The following is a 23,792-nucleotide window of genomic DNA, read 5'->3' on the forward strand; positions in this document are numbered from 1 at the left end:
CTGGAGGGAAGGGATGCCATCCAGAGGGACCTTGGCACGCTTGTGAGGTGGGCCGATGCCAACCTTATGAAGTTTAACCAAGCCAAGTGTAAGGTCCTACACCTGGGTCAGGGCAATCCCAGGCACTGCTACAGGTTGGGCAGAGAAGAGATTCAGAGCAGCCCTGCAGAGAAGGACTTGGGGGTGTTGGTTGACGAGAAGCTTAACATGAGCCGGCAGTGTGCGCTTGCAGCCCAGAAAGCCAACCGTATCCTGGGCTGCATCAAAAGAAGCGTGACCAGCAGGTCGAAGGAGGTGATCCTGCCCCTCTGCTCTGCTCTCATGAGACCTCACTTGGAGTACTGCGTACAGTTCTGGTGTCCTCAACATAAAAAGGACATGGAGCTGTTGGAGCAAATCCAGAGGAGGCCACGAGGATGATAAGAGGGCTGGAGCACCTCCCGTATGAAGACAGGCTGAGAGAGTTGGGGCTGTTCAGCCTGGAGAAGAGAAGGCTGCGTGGAGACCTCATAGCAGCCTTCCAGTATCTGAAGGGGGTCTATAAGGATGCTGGGGAAGGACTCTTCCTTAGGGACTGTAGTGGTAGGACAAGGGGTAATGGGTTCAAACTTAAACAGGGGAAGTTTAGATTAGGTATAAGGAAGAAGTTCTTTACAGTGAGGGTGGTGAAGCACTGGAATGGGTTGCCCAGGGAGGTTGTGGATGCTCCTTCCTTGGCAGTGTTCAAGGCCAGGTTGGACAGAGCCTTGGACCACATGGTTTAGTGCAAGGTGTCCCTGCCCATGGCAGGGGGGTTGGAACTAGATGATCTTAAGGTCCTTTCAAACCCTTACTATTCTATGATTCTATGATTATTTTAAGGGGGAAAAAAAATTGGTCTGGCAAAAGAATTAATGGATTCCTAGACCAATACCTGTCAAAACTCCTGAGATTTAACACAAGTAAGAATGTTAGCTTGTGAAACTACCCCAGAGTATGTCAGAGTCCTAGCCCAAAGGACAAAGCTGCATTAAGAAATGTTATTTATTTAGGAACTTTTATACAATTCCTTTATCTTTACATGGGAGGGGGAAATGACACAGTGACAATGCTTATGTGACAGACAGCAGCAGGTTGTGAAATTCAGAGTTGCTTTCATGGAAGATAATAATAAAATTCTTGCTGAGTTCAGTGGAAGCTGAATTAAGGAAGAGGTTTAGGTCTGCCTCAGAAGATGCGCTAGTGAGACCTCCCTGCAGTATTCATATACAGTTTTCAGCTCAAGTATGTCTCATTTTCTGCTAGGTGGAATAAAACCAACTTCTTGGATTTGTTGTTACTTTGTGAATAGATCTGTTGCTACAGGCAATGCATTCACAATTAGGTCCATTCATTTGCCACACTGCTTAGGTAGGGACGAACCTTCATGCTTTATAAATTTTATTTTAAGTGACTCAATTAAAGGATACAAACAAAACCAGCCATTTCTGCCCCCCCAAAAAAAAGAACTAGCCAATGTTCAGGGTATCAGCATTTCTTTTTTTTGCATCACATCAGGGTTTTTCCTAAAATGCAGTTTTCTTACTGAAAAAAATGGCTGATAATTTGCAACAAATTATTAAATATATTAAAATATACATAGAGAGACAAATTCAATGTATTTAATTTAAAACCCTTTGTTCTGGGAAGGTTAGCTTAGCTTTTTCTAAGTAGATGCACTCCATCAGCCAAACGCTCTCAGCCTGGCATTTGGTATGGTTCTGCTACAAGCTTTCTCATTCAAATGTTCTTTTATTTCTGGTTTTCACTTTACATTAACAACAGCGAAAAAGCCTGAAGAATTCTAATTCCTTTCTATGGCTAATGATTTCAAGATTATTTTCTGTGCCACTTACTGTCCTTTGCCAGTGTATATTGCCACAGTTTAGTGATTGGTTTAGTAATCTAATGAATTCATTTGCAATGCAGATTACAATTGATCTGGTGTATGTCTGCAGATTAAATAGTTCCATAAAAAAACAACCAACTAACCAAACAAAACAAAACCAAAAAACACTTTAAAAAAGTTCAGTGATTTTTACCAAGACAATTTTATGTTCAAGTTAATACATAGTGGATAAGCAAAAAAAGTTATTGGGCCTATCACTAAGAAGAGCAGGAAGAGCCCATAACAACAGAATCACTAGTTGAATATGAAGCCATTTCATACTTCTAATGAAACTAATGAATCTTTTCAGTGATACAGTGGCACACTTTTTGCTCATGAGTTGACAATACTTCAAGAAGTCTGAAACAAAATAAATTCTTCTTTGCTTGTTTGCTACCTGGACAAAGATCAATAATACTTCAGGGCAAACAGTCTATAGCCAATCTCTTAATCTAACTCAAATTGAAAAGAAAAACCAACCTAATTGCAAAAAAGTACAAACCAGCCAGCGTGTTAAAGAAAATTTGTGAGGCACTGTATATACATTAAAACAATCTATGCTGTAGGTATATGCATACAGTCAGGTTACCCTTAAAGCTTCCTTAACGCCATCCATTAATTTAACTTTGAGTTACCTCAGTGCATACAGTAATCACTACACGGTTTTGTGCATTGGATAAAGTGGACTGGAAATACTCAGGCTTTACAGGCAGATGCCCCAACTTTTGATTCCTTAGACATTAACACCATTCAGTAATTTACTGCTATTCATCCATCCTCAGCCAATGGACACCAGTAGATATAACTGCCCCCCAAAAGTAGTTTTCATGACTTAGTATCTTCCATCATCCATTAATTCAGAGCCAAAGGCATGCTCATCTGATTGAGTGCGCAAGAAGTCTTCTCTGGCTATTTGTGAGTATTGCTAGTAAAACAATGCAGTTGCTTTAGACTGTCATTGCTTCATGTATTTATTAAAAGTAAACAAAATAACCCTCGACAAAGAGAGAACTTGCCCTTGATGAGACTAACGATGGAAAATTTCAAATAAGAAGGAAAATCTTGCTGAAACTTAGGAGAAAACATAAACTAAGGAGATTGAAGACTGTTCTGCAACCTTCACATTTCGGCTTGTTGCCATGTGAGCAATCTCTTGATATTTCTAAATACATTATAGAAAAATGGAATTGATGCAAGTTTTGGTTTTGGGTTTGTTTTTTGTTTTTGTTTTTTTTTTTTTTTGAACTATGAACTTTTTTCCAGACAAATTAGAAGGCTTGAAAGAAATTAAAATTTACATCTTAAAAATGAATATAAAACTTGATCCATTCAGTATACTTTGTAGACAGGTTCATGTTTAAGGATTTTATTTAACAGTCTGAATGTGTAGATTTACAACTGTTCTTATTTCTGGTAAGTACCATGATACACTGCAGCCAAAGTTGAATTTCAGGAAGGTGGATACACAAGTGAGTATGTGTGTTATCAGTGGAGTCATTTACAGCACAGAGACTACTAGCAGGTGTAACAGAGTGTGAAAGGTATTGGACAGCAGATGTATAAAAATTATTATTCAGAGTTGTTTCAATTTTCATAGTCCCCGGATTCGTATTCTTCATCATCTTCCTCATCAGAATCGTCATAATACTCCCCGTATTCAATGCTGTAGCTTGCACTTCTACTGCCAGCATTAAATGCAAATGCAGGAGATGGGCCTGCAAGACATAATTAAGTCAGATTAAATTAGTTGTAGATAGGAACAAAGAGGAAAGATGGGTTTGGATCTGTATCCGAGCTCAGTGTTTCTGAACCCTCGTTTTTACCACCAGGTAAAAACCCTGGAGAGGGTTTTTACCTGGTGGCTTGACCTGAAGCTCATAGGAGCAAATTTCTAGATCATTCACATTTTAAGATGTTGAAAATATATTTAATTCCCAATACCAGTAGACTGAGAGTTCACTCCTCTGCAGATCATGCGTACCTGAACATACAACCAGAGCCAATAAATTTGAAAGCCACTTGCACAAACAAGGTCAGTGACAAACTAGACCAGTGACAAACTCCTTTAGATCACAAGGCAAATATAAGCCAATGCATCTTTATTCCATATTTGCCAGGAAACCCAGTTCTCTCCAGAGGAAGAAGGGTGTTATTCTGCAGAACTAGGCCCGATGCAGAACAATAGTAAAGCTATTTCTTATCTTTCCAAACAGTATTGTTAAGGAGCAACAACTGTTTCCTTCCTAGTTTGTTGGAAAATAAAGAGCTAAGCAGAACTGCCATGGTTCAGAGACTCCCCCAGCTACAGCAGGTGTTCTTCTGGGTGAAAGTTCCTGCTAACATCAGAGGACTTCTGTAGGATAAAGGTGAGAGGAGTGGGATGTGTCTCAGTTGTATGGCTACAATCCACAGCTTGCTGTTTTCTGGAAGCTGGTGTAATACACAGCAGAATATTACACTATTAACCCGTTAGGTGGTAAAGTAGAAGAAAAGGACAGAAAAATTAAAATACGGACATCTTTAGGTAATTTTGCATATCCTTCATTTGCATTCTGACAAACCCATCCTTTGCAGCCTGCTTGTATGCATTCTTGTACACTTTACATCCAAAACCCGAAAATACTTACCATCAATGACTTTCAATCTTGCAGAGGCGTATGTTGCACCATACTTATTTTTGGTGTGGCAGATGTAAACACCTTCGTCTGATTTTTTGAGGCCTTGAATCTGCAGCCAGCCTGTCACACCATACTTCTGAGGCCCACCTCTTGCCTTTAGGAAGAGAAAGAAATAAAGTTGAGATTAAGTAGCTAGGAGGCACCATGATATTTCTCAAAGGAATTATGGATGTATTAAACATCGTCCAAACCTTAACTGCTGTCATGCTTTTATTCTGTTTGGTTCTGCTGCCCTATGTTTTAACTTACTGCTCTGTGTCTCTGAGTTCACTCTTCCCCATCTCTGCTCTTTAAACTTCATTGTCCTTCACAGTGCTCTCATTTCTGTTTCTTCCCATGCTGTGGACTCCCAGAGTTCCTCCTGTCTCTTGTCCCAGCACCACTTGTTGCTTCGGAGCATTGCTGCCTGTTCTCAAGCTCATAAATCTCTTCAGGATGAGAGTGGCAGGTGGGTCTGGGTGAGTTGTTCAGGGTCAAGGAGTCTGACCAAGCTGACACTGGGCATCGGGGTTTTAATGGATTGGCATGACGCACCGCGAGCTTTCACAATTCATGACAATCACTCTCAACTGACTTGGGCTAAAGCCTCCTGAAGGGGGGGAGCTTTCTTTTCCAAACAAATAACCCAAAATCATTAACATATGGCCCATAACAGAGATGCTTTCGTGGTGAATCTATTTGTGAACTAGGTTAACAGGGTTCAGTTTAGCCTCTGCACTGACCAGCATTTGCGTGTGGCTCCTTGCACCATTCCTTCTGAGCAACTTTAAGCCTGCTAATCCCACTTGTGTTCATGCTGCATCTGGAAAGATTTCTAAGTAACTTAGACTCTTAGTACTTTTGGTAATTTAATTAGTGTTTTCTGTCCTTTTGCTGTCTACCTTTTTGTTCAGGTTGTGCCCCATGTCCGTTGGATTTTATCACTTTTGGGCTGTGTAAGCAGAAAGCTGGATTTGCCATGTATTTCTCCGTATGGTCTCTGTTCATCTTTGTCTGCCTGTACATCTGTTGTTGTTAGCTTGTCTCCCCAGAATGGTACTTCCATTTAAAAGAATTAGCTTTTTGATTTATTTAATTTTAGCTCAGACTTTCAGGCTATTTCTAGATTTGCTTGAAGCCTGTACTAATGCCATTCTACTCTTTCCCCTTAGATTAAAACACAGTATCTTCCATAAAATGAGCAAGTTTTTTTGCTTTCCTTTTGAATGCCTCAGGGACTGAACCCAAATGGCAGGTCCCAGAAACAGCATCTTGTAAAGGAGAAGTTTAGATACATGCCAGAACTGTGCTTCTGCATTGAGAGTAGAAAAATTATTGCCACCCTTTCCAGAAGACATCCACCTTCTTTTAGGTAGTAGACTAAATGGTTCCATTTGTATGTTCTTTCAGTTTTTCCAGAGTGATACCTACATCAGGAGAATCTTCTGTCTTTTCTTTCCCTGAAGCAGGCCAGGTGGGACCCCTGCTGTTGTTTCTTCTCCTTACACTGCTAAAGCAATGATCCTTGCATTGACTGAAACCATAATTCTCTATAAATAGTCACAGGGCATCTATTGGGAATCTATTCATTACAGCAATACTGTATTCTGTAGGGGGAATTCACTGTTTAATCTCTCTGCTCCTTCATCCGAAACCATATGGCATGGAGAACTCAAGTTTTACCTGTACTGAGAGATGGGTATCATCTCCTGGCAGGAACATTTTATTCCCCTTTTTTTTCCATTCAAGATGTGGCATAGGGTAGGCTGACACCTCACAGCCAAAAATGACATCATTGCCTGTGTAATTCTGGGCATCCTGAGGTGGCATAGAAATAACAGGAGCTGCAAGGAACCGACAGCACAGTGCTTTAGGAGACAGTGAGCAAAGAACAACACAAACACAAAAACATACAAACATTAATTCCTACTTTACGTTATAAAACCAGTTTACCTTTTCTCATCTCACACTTTATGAAGAGCCGCATGATTCCAAGCAGCTTTTAAAGCTCAGAACACCTTGTGTCCCCTTAATGGGTGAACAGGGTTTTCAAAAACTCTAATTTGAAAGGACATGTCTGTCCTTCCCCTTGCACATGATTGTGAAACTTAAGCTGAAGTCAAAAGTTTCATTCATGTCCTGTGAACTGTTACCATGGACTAGACTCAAGGTCCCACAGTCAAGCAGCCAGTACTCAGCAAGACCTTCAGAGGAAAACACAAGAAATTGTGTAGCAGACAATCACGGAGTAACTTCATTGTACATGATAGTTCTGAATTTGTGTTACATTTTGGCTAGCTTAAAAGCTAAAATACTGAGATCGCTAGCTTGTCAGACTGTGTTTGCTGACTACATCATTGTCTTGAACTTGCTAAGATCTCGTCCCCCCCTGTTACCCACGGGACTCATTGCAGCAAGTTACAGAATAACAGCATTAATATATTCCACATTTATCCAAAATTGCTATTAATTTCATCTGATGTTCTTGTCATGAGACAAGGAATAAAAGGGATTGAAATCCATTTATTTTTGTAAGGTTCTGTGTTATGTTTATTACGATAATTAGATTTCCACTTACTTGTTCCCTATTGTTCTGTTACTCTCACCCCCTCCGCTGTTTGTTTTTTGCCTCTGTATGATCCTTTTTCCCAAAGAAAAAGCTGACGTTAACCACGAGAGGGAGCCAGTCCAGGGATTTGAAGACATTGAAAAAATAAACTCTCACCTGATGCATTCATACATCATTTACACATCCCTCTATAAGCATGTATGAATATACTAAATGTTAACAGGAGATGATGCTATTTAGGAGTAGAGAACAAAATAACAATTACTGTTATCACAGCTCTCCTATTTTGGAGATCTCTGCTTTTGTTTTCCTGACCTATTCGTCCTCAGCAAGAAATGTTTTTCCTTCTAAAGTCTGTTTTCTTTCTATCTCCATACCAATGTTTAAAAATTTATGTTTTCTGGGCCGTTAGATTTGTATTTAATTATTGCTTTGATTTTTGTAAAGATCCCAGATGCTTGGAAATAGAAACTTACGGTAAATGTATTTTTACCTGCAATATTTGAATCAGTATGTACAGCGTTTATGCTTCAGCGTTTGAAATTGTAACAGCCTGTTCCACGTATTTGAGCAAAGTTTCTAATGCATTTGCCAGTTTTTCAGAATTTATATCTGTGCAGAAAATATCAAATGCATCCTGAGTAAAATTAACTGCAAACAAATTATACAGCAAAGTATCAATTTCCCCATTGATGAATGACTCATTAAACAGTCCTGCTACTTTTCCAAAGTAAGGTTCTCAAACTAGGATACTTAAATCCTTAAATGCTCATTCTTTCATAAGAACTGTATATTGTTTCAAAAATCTTGTCTTCAAATCAGCATTAACCGAATATTTTGGTTGAGACATTTTTATCACATAGGGTCTGATATTAAAATATAATTTGAAATATTAAAACTCAATGCAGCCACGTTTCTTTTAGTCATATGTGTGTTGTAGTTAAGCTTAAAGTTAAGTGTAAAAAAGAAACCAAATGTCTATGTTGACTCACATGAGTTCTTTAAATTACTTCTGTAGAGAGACAGGAGAAAAACCTTTTTAAATAGGCAGATGCTGCCTGGCTGGTGGTTTTGTTCTGGTGCTAACACAGATGTCTTGCGGATACACCAACACCACTGAAGTATTGCCAAGAACTGTCCTGCTTATGTGACTGTCCACAGACACAGCTGTGTAAGGCTGAGGGCTCTGGCTTCACCGCACCGTGTAAATGTACCCTTAGGCTCGAGGATGTCAGGGTCTGAATTACAGATATACATTATAGCTGTTCCCCTAGGAGAAATTTGTCCAGCACTGTCTACCATACACCAAGATGAATTCCGCACTGGAAATACTCCTTCTTCCATTAACTGTAAGGAGAATACTGTGACAGCTTGGAATGCCAAGGTACGCTCAGTCTCACCCAGGTGGGCACTTCTATAGAGGTAGTTAAGGCTTTGCTGGACTGGGGCTGACCAGGACTGGCAATATGTGAGATCAAACTCATAGCAAGTAGGAAGAACCACAGTTTTGATCTAACCAAACTGCCTTTTCTGAATCTGAACACACAATAAATACCTGCATTACTGACTCAAACTTGAAGTGCTTCCAGAAATAAAATAATACACATCTCAAACCACCATTTTGCTGTATTTTACAGAAGAAAATTGAAGTAGCGAGATCTCATTTTAACATAAATTTCCAAACTTTGGGTTTGAGTGGTTCAGATTTTGTGTTCAGCCAAATTTTCCCATGCATATCCGTGTGCACTTTTTATGTATAACTGTGTTTTTAGGAACAGATCTTTACTGTTACGATAACCTGTCATTTTCATTCCTGGAGTATATGCGCAGTAGTTGCTCCTTTCCTTTTATAGTCCCCATTGTGAATTATCCTCATGTGTTATAGAAGAAATAGTCCAGAAGCCAGGAAATGTCAAAATACTGCTTCTCCTTTCACAAACAACATTAACCCAGTATCACCCCAAACTAATGAATTAGATATTTCTTTTTCCCTTAACTCATTTTTTCTAATCTATGTCTGATTTGATGAAAATGTCAGAAAATTTCATGGCTTGCTTATTTGTTTTTTAATCCCAAATTTACGTTTAAAATAATCTGCGTAACACAGCTAAATATAAAGAGAATCACTACTAAATTGTTCTGTTACATCATTAAATCATCAGCAAGAGAGGTTTGAATGTGAATGAGGATGAATTAAGTGTGGAGAATCTGCATATAATCAATGTTCTTGGTAACCTTGGTAAATTATTAGATAAACTGATCAAAACTAGCTTTCAGGAAAAGAAAGGCTTTTCCACTGTTGCTTTAGGGAGCTGGGCCTTTTTCTTCTCCTTTTTCTGGTGATGCACAGAAGATAAAAGGCTATACTCTTGTGATGAAAGGATTTTATTGTTATTTATTTATTCATTGCTTGCTGTATACAATTAATCCATTTGGCGTCAATAGGAAACAGCAGATGCTTTGAAGGAGAAATAACAAAACAAAGTACTTTGAGTTGAGTGAAGGTTATATTTATAGCTTGGTACCAGACCCCCCAGTGTTCAGTGTTTGTTTCTCATGCAAATTGGAGTCAGCAGAAAGCGAGTGCCACAGCTAAGCTGCTGCTCTTAGAGCCAGACTCCCTGTTGCCTTTTGTCATCAGTTGCAGCCGTGAAAAAACAGCCTGAATCACCGAGCGCTTTCACATGCCTGCTTCAGATAGCTGCCTTGCTAAAGAGGGAGCTTACTGGCAGACTCTTAGAGGTGCACCGTGGTAGCACCCGTGTGTCCTGCTGCTCGCTAAAAGGCCCAGGCTCCTTGCAGGATCTAAAAGAGAATCCACAACCCAGCATGGTGAGCTGCTGCTCAGAGAGGTTGAGAAGAGAGGCACAAGAGGGGCACTTGTCCTCCCCTTCCCCGGCGAGGCCAGCACCCACCTGAGGTGCTCTGCTGTAGCAGGGCACAGACACTGACCTTGGCAGGAACCAAAGAGATAGGCCCCCCTTTTTCTTAACTAAACTCTGCACAGCACTGACATGGCTATGAACTTTCCACCAGGCTTCCGTGCAATTCAGTAAGCCGAGCAATCCTGGGAAATTTCTCTGCATTCCAGGCGAGAGAGTTCAGCCTTTCTGGGAAGCCAGGGAAGCAGTGGGAAAGCCTTGGGAGCGATTCCTGCATACAGAGCAGCTGAGCTCATTCCTCCTCTATGTGTAGTGTTATTTACCTCAGGGGTGACTGCAAGGCCTGGTGGATGACAACATCTGCAATTAAAAGTGTTAGTACTTCCAAATTAAAGACTTTTATACGTGGCCAGTTCTGTTTAATTAATTAGAGCAGAACATTGCTTTAAGCCGGTACGCCTGAAAAGCTACCTCTGCTGCAGAGTTACCATCACTTGCTGCTAGAGTGGCCCTTCTAACTGAAATCTGCCTGAAGGGATTATGCCACAAGAACTAGTGCTGTTCTAACCCCAAATAAGAACATCTGCCCGAGAGCTAACAGGCCTTCAGTCATATTGTGGGCTGGTATGCATTGAGTTTTCTGAATGTCTCTTTACTGACAAGCCTCATTTCCCAATTTAATACCCTAATGGCAAATTCCTTATTGTATTGATTCTTGACTCTTTATTGTATGGTTCTCTTGCAGCTAGAGAAAGAGGAAAGAAAACCGGTATTAGCTGTTCATCACTTTTCCTTTTAAGCATTCAATTCCCAGTGTTCATTCAGTATCAAAGCACAGCATACAGTCTAAATTGGAGGCAACATATTGCTAGTGAGGAGTGGGTAAAAAGTACCTGACTTGCTCTCATATGTGGACCTTTGCCAGAGATGTAATTTCAGATTCCCAGAACTGTGACCCATTTGTAACCCAGAGACCTCTCCTACTTCCTTCATTTAAGAAAATATTCCATAGACTTCTTAAAAAAGAATAATTTCTCATTCGGAAAACAAAAGCCTATTCACTTTTTCATTTTATATTCATGTGACTTAGGTGAAAGGTACCCAGGAGTAAAGACTTGTAATAATGTGAAGAATGAGAACAGTATATGAGCAAGAGGCAGGGTTCCCCAGTACGACCCTGCTAAGAATCCTTCCACTAACAATCGTCACAGACAACTGTTCATGCTCTGTAACTGTCTTTAGGGAAATAGTTTCAGTTTGATTTTGTTCTAATATTTGGCTTTCTATTTCATGGGTTAGCTAGATTTTACAATGATTCCAAAACTGTATTATCTTGGACTTCTTTGTAAGAACAACAGACCTGTTAATTAAGCCTCATCTTCTGTTGTCTGTACACTGCTTATCATATATACACACAGGTGGGTACACTCTGCATACACATATATATACACACATACATACATGTATATGTGTGTGTGTATGTATATATATATGAATAAGGTATGCCTTGCTCTCACCACTTCAATATCAGGTCGGTCCTCATACAGTTATTTGTTCAGTCCTGCCAGACTATCCTGTCTGCTTACCTCTTCCCAATTACACATTCTTGTAGAAAATACCTCACACTCATTCAGAGCAGAACTAGTCTGTAGATCTGTGGCTTATTAGTCACCATGTGATTTAATCCATTAGTTGAATACAGAGTCTAGTAACATACAAAATTAAGTACCAGCTGCTGAACCGCACGGTAAATGCTTAACACAAAGTAGTATTATAACAAAATAATGATAATAAGAAAAATGCAGAATTAGTTTAATAAAGTTAGACTAGGGCATCTAGTACATATTTGAAAATAAGAACAAGATCATTTTTCAGTTTAGAAGTGCCTCTGTACATATTACCTGATTCACATGGCCCTTTATGTTTCATGCTGATATTTCTTTTCGTAGCATAAGCCTTGTTGAATTGACAGATGTTCTCGTAGGTTTTCCCTTCAGGTCCACAGATGCTTTCTTGAGACTTGCACACACACTGGGGTTCAGGGACTTCCCCGAACCTTGCTTCATCAGCATCCAGCCTGCACTCGAGGTTGTCCCCACATTGCCCATAAAAATGATTGCCCTGGTCCAGGTCGCAGATCTGACCTTCCACATTCCCACACTCAGGACAGCAGCCACAACGGTCCAATACAGTCCCAGCTGGACAGTCTTTAGGCTCAGAGCAAAGTGCCAAATTGCATTTTCCACAACTGTCTGCTTCCCTTAACAGCCTCCACCAGCCTCGGTGGTACAAGGCAGGGAAACTTTGAGAAACCTGCACCAGTAATACCAGCACTGCTGTAACCATTGGGTGCTTCATCTTGAGAATGTAATGATCAAGCGGAAAAGATCCTTGGAGTAAAGCCAGGGGCACAAAAAAAAGAAAAAGGGGAAAAAGAAAAGAAAAGAAGAGAGCGAGCTAGTGAGAGAAAAACATTACAATCCTTTTTTTGTTTTAGAATATAAATTCTACTGCAAACACAGGCTCTAAGAAGAAATTAGCATCAGATTCCTAATCTGGAACTGATAACAAAACCGCATGCAAACCCCCCGGCTTTTCTCTAATGCAGTTTGGAATGTGACTATTGCTTGCACAGAAACCAACTGCCCCTTCTGACAGCTGAGTTGAAGCTCTCTGAAAAGCTGTTTGCTCAGTGTCTCCTTGAGCCAAATTTGCACAGCATTGCTCTATTGAAACAATGTTATATTGCAGCTATTGTAGAAAGGGGAACAGGGTAAATTAGTGTAAAATGAAGAAATGAACTGCTATGAGCTTTTGTCCTCTCCCCCATCAGCTGAAAAAGTCAGAAAAAGATAGATGCACACAGTAGGACCAAAGATAGCAGTACCCTTGAAGTGAGCCTGTGTTTTGGAGACTAGAACAAGGTTTAACACCAAATTTCATCCATTAATGATCACAGCTAGGGGGTTCTGAATTAACAATTTACTTACAGGCTCTTTATAATCAAGGGACAATCCAAGACAGCTGGAATTTACTTTAAACTCTTGGATTTAAGATGAGAGATGCTTAGACTCTTGAAAGAATCCATCATTCTCTCTACATTTAGTTTCTTTTCAGTGTTTATGGGTGTCTAGTCTGCAACCCAGAGTAACATGGTCCACATTTGGCTCTCAGGACTTAAGTGCAAAAGGTTTAGAACCTAGATAAAGATGAACCAGCTGCTGCAGCATCTTCAGGCACCCCAGAAGGGGGGTTTGCTGGAGTATTAGACACATCACTCATCTTTTCAGAGGATTTTCTGCTTTCATTTCTTAAGATGTGCTTACATTGTGAGTTATGAAGGAGGATGAAAGAGGTAACACTGAGATCTCTTTTTTTCCCCCACTTTTTCTGTGCATAAATATCTGCCGGTTCAGGGAAATGGGTTTGCAGGATCATTTCTCACGAGGTGTTGCACTTGTCTTTGTATATCTCAGGATTTAGGCAAGCTCACACCATAAAACTTCTCTCCCTTTCACTGCTGACGAGAGTTCTAGTCTATAGACCATAGGCTGCTGTTGCCAGTGTTCAGGTGCAGCTCAGCAGAGATGCATCTTGCTGTGTGTTGGAGGTAAAAGTGAAGCATAGTGGACTTGGAGACCCTGCAAATACGGGTCAGTGCCATGAGTCAAAGATGACCACTCCCTACAAAGGAACATCTCTGTGTGGTAGCTTAAAATAACTTTACGTGCATCACATTTTCAAGATACACGCATAAGACTAAGACATTGTTGACAAGATGAAATGAAAGAGAAATCATGCTTGTGCCTGCTTGTCCTGAAATCTTCCACAAGGGGCTTTTTCAGCTCTCTGTGTTCATGGTGCTTAGGTCCTTACAAAAGCTCAGTGAAGGATGCATTTTATTGCACCAGCCTTACATCCTCTGGGCACATCCACAGAGCAAAACCTTTCGGGACATATGTTTACTTTCCATCCCAAACGTATCCATGGCTTTTCCCAAGTTCAGCTTCATGCCTTTTGCACCAATTGAGATTACCTCCTGCTTGGAGTGAAGTAGCAGGCTGCTTCAAAATCAGTTCTTTTTCCCAGACTGCGTATAATGCAGTTTCCCCCCTAGCCTGCACTGGTGGAGCACTTCATAAGGCCAGCCTGAAGAGACCTACAGGGCACTGCTTATGTCTGTGTGATGGCTGGGCTAATTCATATTCTGTAGGGCATGTTCTTGCTTTGAACACAGAATCAGACTGTAAAGAAATATATTATGTGTGTAATTGATGCTCTTAACGTTGAGAGTCAGGGAAAAAAAAAGTAACCACAGAATTTAATGGGAAATCGATTTTTTGTCCGACCTTCTTATTCTGTTCAATGTGTTATATTTCATACTTCCTCACCAAATTCTAATTGGACATTTAGTTTTGCTTTATAGGGTTTACTCATCACTGTCTATTTTATTATTTGTTCTTACAGTTGTAGGGGATATCTATAGGAAAAGGATTTGCTGAGGCTCATATAAAGTAAAAAACAACTGTAATGGTGAAACCATGTGTGCAAAGTGGAGCCAAAGCAAAGGGGGGGGGGGGGGGGGCTGCAGGACACCACTGCCCCTATAAGGCTGAGTTTTGCCTGTTATCTTCTAGGAAACATGTGATTTGAGGGTTGTAAACCAGAAGTATACAAGGAAGTACCTTCTGTGTTCTGAGGAAACCCATCATAAATATCCTAGAAAGCATTTCTGGCACTTACCTGACTAAGGTCATCTGAGTTCTTGGTGGGTTCAGCCTCTAAATTATGCCTGTGGTCTCGTCTGAACAGCTGCCCCTTGGCAGGCAATCTGCAGCTGGAGAATATTTGGCCACTGATTCCTGAGCTCACCTGGAACAAAATGGAACAAATTGGGGTGGGGAGAGGTTAATGCCCTGTGGTATGACATGCAGAAATGGCTGATAGGTGTCTAAACTTAGCAAGCCATACTGTGGCAAGCTGAGAAGAGCGTTGCTGGATGGATGTATGGCAGGGTCAGAGCAAGGGGGATAACGAGGGAGCAATGAAAGAGAGCGGGATGTGCTGCTGGGGTAAAAGCAACAGATCTAAAGGCATAGTCCCATTTGGTTCAGTACTAACATACACATTGTTTCAGTATGTCTCTAACACCTGAAGCTTGCTTTGGTGGGTTTGGCAGAAATCACAAATCTTGAATTATCTTAATCCTAAATATCTCCCAGAACCATACACAAGCAGCAGTGGATTAGTGTTGCTGGTTGAGCTGCAAGACAGGCACCAAAGCACTGTCTGCTTTTCAGACACCGTCCCCCAAATGCTGCCTGGAGAGCTGAGGAGCAGTGCAGATGAAGCCTCCACCACCCCTCAACAAGGGGAGGAGGTGAGCAGCTGCAGTGCATGAGGGGAGCTTTCTACCATCACCTGTGAAATAACATTTTGGTGAATAATTTCTCTAACAGGCAGGTTGAACAGCATCAGTGTACCCTCACTCTCAGTAGGCAGGGTAGTGTTAGCCATGCAGCAATTTCCCTGGCTTTTTCTGGGTATTTTCATATGGCATGATCAACACAAGGAGTTCTGTTACTATCCTGTGGAAGAACTGGTACCCAAGTTGGATGATGGGCAATGATGGGGATATGGCAAAATGGTTCAGCGCTTCTGTACCCTCAGACCGCATCTTTCACCAGCACATGGGCAGCGTCTTGCAGAATAATTCCTGTAAGTGAATTGTTAAGGAAATTGTATTCCTGTTCATTTCCTGCCTCCTTCTTGGGGCCCATCGTTATGCTAAGCTGCTGACTTGTATTGCATTGTTTTACTTTGCATGGTAATAAGTAAGGTACCTGGCTGATGCAATTTGAAATCCTATTGCTAGTGATTCCTGAGGTACTGCTCTTTCAGACAAAATGTGGTTCAGCTCTTCATTCTGTTTTTATTTGTGTCAAGTCTGCGCCTGCCAGACTTGCAGATCTGGTTCTTACACAGACACACACAGGAGCCATGTGAGGAATAGTGGCAGACCACAAAAAACTTTGAAATGTCCCTTCTACCTTCTCTGTCCTGCGATGGTTCCTCTCCTTGAACCTGTAAAGGTTGAAAACTACAGTGCTCTGTCTCTTATGTTGTATTGAGTACCTATTATTGAGGTCCCTTTAGAGAGAGCAAATCTTGGCTGACTCAGCATGTTTCCATCCAAGAAACTTTATACTTGTATTAGGTGCACAAAAGAAGCATTAAAGAAAATTAATGTTTGGTCTGTTATACCGGGCAGTAGCAGAATACAGGTGCCTGCTGGGTATGTGCACTACCTGATACTGAGCCGATCTCCTAGGATAACATTGTCCACACAGTATCCAGAATTGAGCTTCATTTGAAGTGCTCAGCTCACCTGAAAACAGTATTTGGTTCTGGAGAAAAAAGTGGCAAATGGTGGAGATTAATGACAGATGAAGCAAAAACGGTTGGATGCCACTTGCAGGTTCTTAACAGAACTGCTGACCGGCGGTGACGCAGGCGCGGGCAGTCCTGGCATATCCAAACACTGCCTTTGTTGGTGCCCATCCTATTTGCTAACACATTGCTTTCATGACTCTCATCATTAGTGCCGCAAGCACATGAAGTATAAGTTAATTCTACTGTAACACAATTATTAAATCCATTAATCAAAGACAGGAGATCCGTAATTAACTTATTCTCCAGCATCAAGTAAATGATTCTGCTGTGAGCTTTAAGAAAGCAATTGTTCACTAATATGCAAAATACAGTGGGGCTGTTAGACTAGAAGGCTCTGTAATTGTATAATTAAATTATAAATTTTGCATATTTTAATAATATATTTTAATTATTTTCTTTGTAAAGTGAAAATATAGGATCATTAACCTTTTTTTTTTTTTTATGGTTTTACATGTAATTTACTAAAAATGAGGGGGGAAGGGATATTTAATGTCTGTCCCCTGCAAGTTGACTGTTCTCATGTAAGGCTTTGGCGAGGCTTCTGGTGGCTCAGCTTGGACCTGTCTTCAGCAGTGACTGACTATAGATCTCTCCTGTGTCACAGTTCAGCATCACTGTTGTTGGTGACTGTAGGCATTCAAATTTTAACTTGCAAAGCTAGCACTGTTCTAGTACTAAATGCTTGGGTTTTATTTAATATAGGCTTACTGATTCCTTTTTACACAAATAAGTCTGGAGATCACTTTTCACAAGCTAGTGTTTCCTTCCAAGGGCCCAGATATTTCAAGGGTTTTTTTCAAGCCTGCTTCACATCTCTGCTATTCTTTAAGTAGACCATGTTTCTGAAAGCCTTTATCCAGAAACACTGGATAAAAGTAGTTTTATCTAGAAACACTCAAGCCTCCGGTTCCATAATACGAAGATGACACTAGAAACATTTAGGGAATCAGCAGTAGGTAATCAAACATTTCTCTGAAGCCATTCTTTTGAGAGGTGAGACTTACAGTGAGGAGACTTGCACAGAAGGTGTCACGAGGGCATTTCCGCCATGTGTCCTGACCACCTTTCCAGCCTGGCAAACCTTAGCTGCTCATTTGAACCTTTCTGTATGCACTTTAATCACAAGTACAATATAGAAGCAATAGCCAGCATCATTCTCCTTCCTCTTGTGGGAGGCGGGGCATGAAGGTTTGTCCCCTTTCTGCCTTAGAGAGCACTAATGCGAAAGCATCCCCGTGTTCTGCACAGACCAGAGGTCTCATTTTCAGGTGTCATGTTCTAGTGCAGCAGCCTCTGCAGTTTAATAGAGCAGAAAGGGCTGGAACAACCCCTGGGGTCCCCAGCCTGTCCTGGGGTTGTGCGTGACACCCAGTTACCCATGCCACCAAGGGACAGATGGCATGGCTGAGAGGCTAGCAATGTCCATGTGTGCCCCTTGCTATGCTCAAGCCTTCCTGGGTGCAACTTCCAGCAGTATGTTTGAAGGCTGGCCTGGTGCTTGTTACAGACCTGTAACAAATGTGCTCTAAGCATTTGGAGAGGGGCTGGAAGAAAAAACCAACCAACCAACAAACCCCAAACCAACATGGTTCTAGCTCTGCTAATGTTTTGAGGTGCTTCCACCTAACAAAGACTGATAAGTAGTGTTAGCTCTGGCCAGTGGCTAGAGAGGCAGGTGTGTTTGTGTGTATCTGTCCATCCATTTCCCAGCAGAAGGGTGGTGACAAGAGTAGGTTTAAGCCTGAAGATGACACTGGTGCTGCTACTAGTTGCATGTATCAGCAAAATTCTTAAATACAGCAAACCACAGTGTTTCCTGGAAAAGCCTAAGAGAGAGGGGGAGATTTCGGAAACTTGCAGACAATGAATATAGAGTAATTTTTCTTGGCAGCTTTAATGTTGACGGATAGGACAGTTTGCCTTGTCCAGTTTATATAAAAGCAGCTGATATAAAATGACTTCATAGCTGGATATTTATGAAAAGTTTCATTTCAAATAATATAGTTTTTCCCTCTGGCGGTGCTGTGGTTTAGCCCTGTTATTACTGGGAACTAAATCTTTAGGATATTCTAACTGTAACTGCAGGAGCTGTTTGATCTCTTCAGCAAAGTTAATAATTTCCAAAGCAATGGAAACTTTATAATGGAAAGTCTCATTAGCAAAAGCTACCTGTCCCTAAAACCAGTCAGGAAATCAGGCAGAGAGAGGAAACTTGGGGGATTTTCCTTTAGCTTCACCTGCCTGCTCTCACAGTAATGCTGAAGAAAGTAGTGTTTTGTATTACAGGGAATGTACAGATAGACTGTAGTGGTCCTTCTCTAGAAAAGCAACTAGAAACCAATTTCTGATATAAAGTAAAATTCTCGGCTGCACATAGATCTTGTATAAAATACACATCTCCTGAGGGAAACAGGATTCACGCCCAGTGCCAAACCCTCCCCCTGGGCCAGCACTGCTCCGACATCTATGCAGGACAAGGGCTCAGGAGGAGGTTCTGGTACCCCCACTGAAACTTCCGAGCCTGTTTTTGAAAGCGTGAGTCTTACCTATTGTGTGCCAGAGCAGTGGTATAAATGGGATATTCTCAAGTGATTCACTTACCCTTTTTGGAGCACGCGGAGTTAAGGGCTGCAGGCCCACACCGTGCATGGTGTTGGTCGGGCACCGGAGTCCCACAACAGTCTGGAAAGGCAGAGTGGGACCTGCTGGAGCTGCTGGCTGTGCTGGCTCCTCCTGTTCCTCATGCAAAACCATAGATCAGACTCCAGCCCCTTCTTCCCACATCTTCTTCAAAGACACAATTAGCTCTGACCATTGTTAAAAAGGTAAATGTATCTGCAGCAGAAGCAGGTTCAGGCTGTGAGCTCTGGTAGTACAGCTTCCAACTAAGTCTTGCAAAAAGCCTGTTGTCTGGACAGTGGTGTTCAGATCAAAATGACCCAGCAAAGCAGCTGCAGAAGAGAGCAGGAATCTTCCTCCCACCACTGTTCGTCGGTTGGAATTGTTCCAAAATTTAACACTTCTGACAAACATTTATGTTCATATGTGACCAGAGAGCTTGAAAAGACATGCACTGTGCTGTCCAGTGGAGGGGACATGCAGGTTGTGTGTGGGTAGAGGAGGCTTTGCTGGCTTTAGTCTGAGGTGGTTTAGGCATCATGAGTCGTGCAGCAGTAGAAGGTGGAAGTTTTGAGAGGGGACAGGGCGAAGCTTCAGAGTGAGCAAGTACAGAAAGCAAGGCTTGAGGCAAGCTTGGAGGGCGGCACTTACCACTGAAGGAAGGGTTGGCAGCACAGGTATTGCCTCTTGCTCTTAGATTTCCTGGTGTTCTCAGGACTTTGTCCAAACAGGACAACATCAAAGAATCCTGCAGATTGACACTTCTGGGCTTTCAGGCTTATAATTCTGGTCAGGAAGAGCAATCTCCAGGTAAGATCATTCTTCTAAATACTTGGAGGTTAAAAAAGAAGCAAACAAAACTATCAGTGGTGGATCACTATCGCAAATGTTGAAGACCACATAGTGCCCCTAGGAAGATGATGCTTTTCTAGGGATATTTGCTACTCCTACCTTTTGTTAATGTTTACGCTTTTGGGGTCAGGGCTCTGGGTTCCATTTGCCAATTTCTAGAAGCCCAGTGCTAGTCCTGGCCCCTTCACTCTCTTGCTGTTTCTGGGGTCACAGTTCATCTGTGATAGCTCTTAGCTTTACATAGTTGTTTCTAATCAAGGGCATGGTAGCTAGAAATGGCATTAAGTGAGGGAATATGAATGAAAACTGTGCATGAGCATGAGTTAAGAAGTAAAGGCTCGTTTAAATTAATAGCCCATTAACTTCAGTGGGCTCAGGATTTCACCCTGTGCTCTTAGCTTAGCCAGCTTTGTGCTTGCGCTGGCAGGGCAGACGTCTTTGTCCCTGTCCAACGGGGCATGCTGCAGGTTGTTTTCCTGTCCAGGTTGACACTCTTGGAAGTCTCAACCTATTCCAGCTGCAGTGTGGTTAGAGATACCAACCACAAACATCTTGCATGCACTGAAAGTCATAATGGTTTTCATTAATTGCTGACCTACTTGTCCAAAAGAGGTGTATGAAAGCACAAGCTGTTTTAAAGGGCTGGTATGGTCTTACATTTGTCATTATGTTTCATGGCAACTGACATGAATCTAAATCTGCCCTAAAGAGGCTTTCTATTAAGTGACTACCTCTCCTTATAGAAAATACTATGTAAATGGTATCCATTGCTGCAGGAGTGGATTACTCTTATTGTATCAATAGACCGAAAAGGATACTGCTCTCATGCTGCTCTCCTGTACCACGTACAGCACACTGCAAAGGCAAACCTACTCGTCTTTGTGCTTCAGAGCACAAAGTTGTGGACTGCAGGGAAAGGAAATGCCAGAACATCTCTGGGAAAATCTGAACTGATACTATAAAGCCAAAACTTACTCTCTCCTTTGGGAGAAACAAGGAAACAAGGCACTGCAGGTGGGCATAAGTCTCAAAATGGATAAAATGAAAACTCTAGACTGGTGGGAGGACTTGGTCTGACAGCAGTGATGAGAGCCATCTGCATGGTCAGACCTTAGCTGTGGAACTTTAATTCCATGTTCTCTGGAGTTTAAGGATTTGGTTTTGGGGGTCTCAATCCAATAAAATATAATAGAGTACCAAATTAATAAAAATCTACATGCTTTTTAATTCGGTGGAACTGAAAAACCATTGAAACTGAAACAGGCCATTTCTGTCCAAATCCCTCTTCTGGTAGAGGTTTGGGTAAATGGTGGAACTCTGCAGCATGGCTGAAAGTAAAACCCCTACAACACTCTGGAAAAAACAAAAACAGATGATTTCTTCCTGTTTTCAGTTCACAATTCTTAACTCTTCTGTTCATTTAGCTTACTAGCAGGGATGATCACCCAGATTGTTAGCTCCCAAAATACAGCTTTCTTCTTTGCAGTTGTAGGTACCTGCACTAACCTGATGAAGAAAGTAAGACACAACACAGATTTTTGTGCCCAACAATAGCAGCTTGCAGTTCAATATTGAGTCTCCTGGTGAATTGCTAAGTGAGTAAAACACAATTAAAAAAAGTTTCAAACCACAGGGATTTTGAGAACTGCAGTCTGTTTGAGACAGATCTCAAAAGGGGAGGGAGAAAGAAAGAAAATGCACCAAATTATTCATTACAGACTTCACACTCACCTCAGATTAACAAGATGCCCATTGTCTGATCCCAAGTTTAACAACAGGCTGTAATTTAAAATAGCTTTTATTCATCAATGAAGAGAAAAGTTATTTCAGTGAGAATCTGGAGAAACCCTGTGCCAGGTGTAAGCACTAAACAGTCTTCCCTTTTGAAGACACGGCTTGCTGTCTGGCTGTGTGTTGTGACACTAAATACAGTAAGCAAATGAGAGTGGGGTCTGCTACCAATTCAAGCAGTAGGTTTGCAATGGAATTAACCTTTTAAAAATGCAAAGTATTCCTTAGAGCAGATGGTAGTGTTTGCATATACAAATACCTCTTGGAAATCATAATGTAAATCACATGTCCTGAAACTCCTCAGCTGAACCCTTCATCATCCTGAAAATGAAAACTAACCCTCTTCCCAGCTCAGACTGGTGGCTGCTGCAGCAGGACCAGCTCCTGCTGGTGCTGGGCTGAAGTGGGCACAAGAAGAGTGAGGGGAAAAACAAGGAGTGGGGAGGGGAGCATAGAAAGAAGCAGGGGATGCTGGGATGTGCTAGAAGGTGGTATGTCTCTGTCCCTCACTGATCTTAGGCACATTATGTGTTAGCTCTAGAGGAGGGCTGCAAATAGGCTGTGTTAGCCTATTTTAACTCTCCTCTGTAGTGCAGCTCCTTTATACTTTAAACTGGATTAAATGAATCCCCAAAATGCTTCATGCTACTGTGGCTAGAATGCTTTTGGTCCCAGTGCTAGGTAGGGTGATTCTCTGCAGCATGTTATGAGACTTTGTATTCCTCTGGGTTGCACCAGACACAAGCATTTTCATCGGCTGAGAGCTCCTCAAGTTACTCATGTTGCCTGGACTGCTGCTCACTATCCATTCGGCTTTCCTATGCTAACACATATTCACAAGCATTTGTCCACAAAGGCTTAAAGTGCAAACGTTCTTAAAAAGAGACAGATTGCAGAAGCTGCACCTTTAGGAAGTATACATAAGGCAAGGATACAGCAGACCAGATCATCACTAAAGCAGAATTTGCTTAAAAAGCAAGTCAGTCTTTTCCTCTGTATATTCACATTTTGCCAGGAGGACAAACAAACCAGTGCCATGGGGGAATAGTAAATGTTGGGGTAATTCTGTCCTGTGGCTCATCCAGATTTGTGGTGCCAAGTTCCTCAGAGCTATAGGGCAGATGTCAGTGGCAGGCAAAAGAGCTCCCACCTCAGGAACCATCAGCCTGGCAGCTCTTTCAGAGGTTAGGCTGCTACTCAGAACCCCTCCTGTTCCCTGTGGAAGGCTTAGCCCTTAAGGAACAGAGCTGTGTGCAGTGCTTGCCTGTGACTTTGTTCTCACTTGCAGCTTATGTGTTACATACTGGTCCTTCGTGGGAAAGGCTTATTTTCAGTTGGTGTCTGCTGACATATTAGGACTTATCTTTGTACTCCAGTGACATGGAAGCTGCTCTGCACTCTATACCTATGGGGATATGAAAGTCTAATCTTGAATTCAGTGGTGTTTCTAGCTTGTGCTAGACAACACCTGAGATGGGAAAGACTTGGGATTGTGCAGTGCATCATCCTCTCTGCTCTGAATAACACGTCTGGGCTCACAACGCTCATCTGTCACTGCCCTCCTCCTGCATCCCACATGGGATGACAGCAACACCAATAACAACCCCAGGCTGCTCCAGAACATCAGTGCAGCTGATTTGCTTCACTCTAGGATATATTGCCAAACATTAATTTTGCCTCCCCTGCCATGCCTGATGCACCTGCAGTAGGATAGAGGCTAGGTGGCTTCCTTTGTCTCTTACTTTCTATATCCCGTCTTTACTGAGCATCAGTTTGACAACTGAAATGGCCTCAGGACCGGTCTTTGTGCACCCCAACTGAGGCTGGAGTTAATATCTTGCGTTGCAGCAGGACTATAGAGGGAGACACATACACAGTGTGAGGTGTATTGAAGTCCATCAGTGAGAGAAAATTGCATGTAGGAGCAAATCATAGAATCATAGAATAGTTAGGGTTGGAAAGGACCTTAAGATCATCTAATTCCAACCCTTCTGCCATGGGCAGGGACACCACACGCTAAACCATGTCACGCAAGACTCTGTCCAACCTAGCCTTGAGCACTG

At 41.7% G+C, this 23,792-nt stretch overlaps 1 protein-coding gene across 2 annotated transcripts; it reads right to left on the reverse strand.

The window, feature by feature from the left end:
- Positions 1 to 3,235: 3,235 nt before the first annotated feature.
- LOC115616019 (kazal-type serine protease inhibitor domain-containing protein 1-like) lies at positions 3,236 to 23,664 on the reverse strand. 2 transcript variants are annotated; one of them, XM_030504825.1, is made up of 7 exons: positions 19,738 to 23,664; positions 19,069 to 19,302; positions 14,758 to 14,886; positions 11,916 to 12,372; positions 6,247 to 6,407; positions 4,534 to 4,678; positions 3,236 to 3,621 (listed from the first exon to the last, which is right to left on the reverse strand). In XM_030504825.1, exons 2-7 carry the CDS (start codon positions 19,219 to 19,221, stop codon positions 3,491 to 3,493), a joined length of 1,176 nt encoding a protein of 391 aa, XP_030360685.1. In that variant the 5' UTR covers positions 19,222 to 19,302; positions 19,738 to 23,664; the 3' UTR covers positions 3,236 to 3,490. The 2 variants fall into 2 exon arrangements, with proteins under 2 accessions (XP_030360685.1, XP_030360687.1); XM_030504827.1 differs by lacking the exon at positions 19,738 to 23,664 and having other exon boundaries at positions 19,069 to 19,443.
- Positions 23,665 to 23,792: the final 128 nt, after the last annotated feature.

The sequence above is a fragment of the Strigops habroptila genome, chromosome 12 (assembly GCF_004027225.2).
Source record: "Strigops habroptila isolate Jane chromosome 12, bStrHab1.2.pri, whole genome shotgun sequence".
Classification (NCBI taxonomy): Eukaryota; Metazoa; Chordata; class Aves; order Psittaciformes; family Psittacidae; genus Strigops; species Strigops habroptila.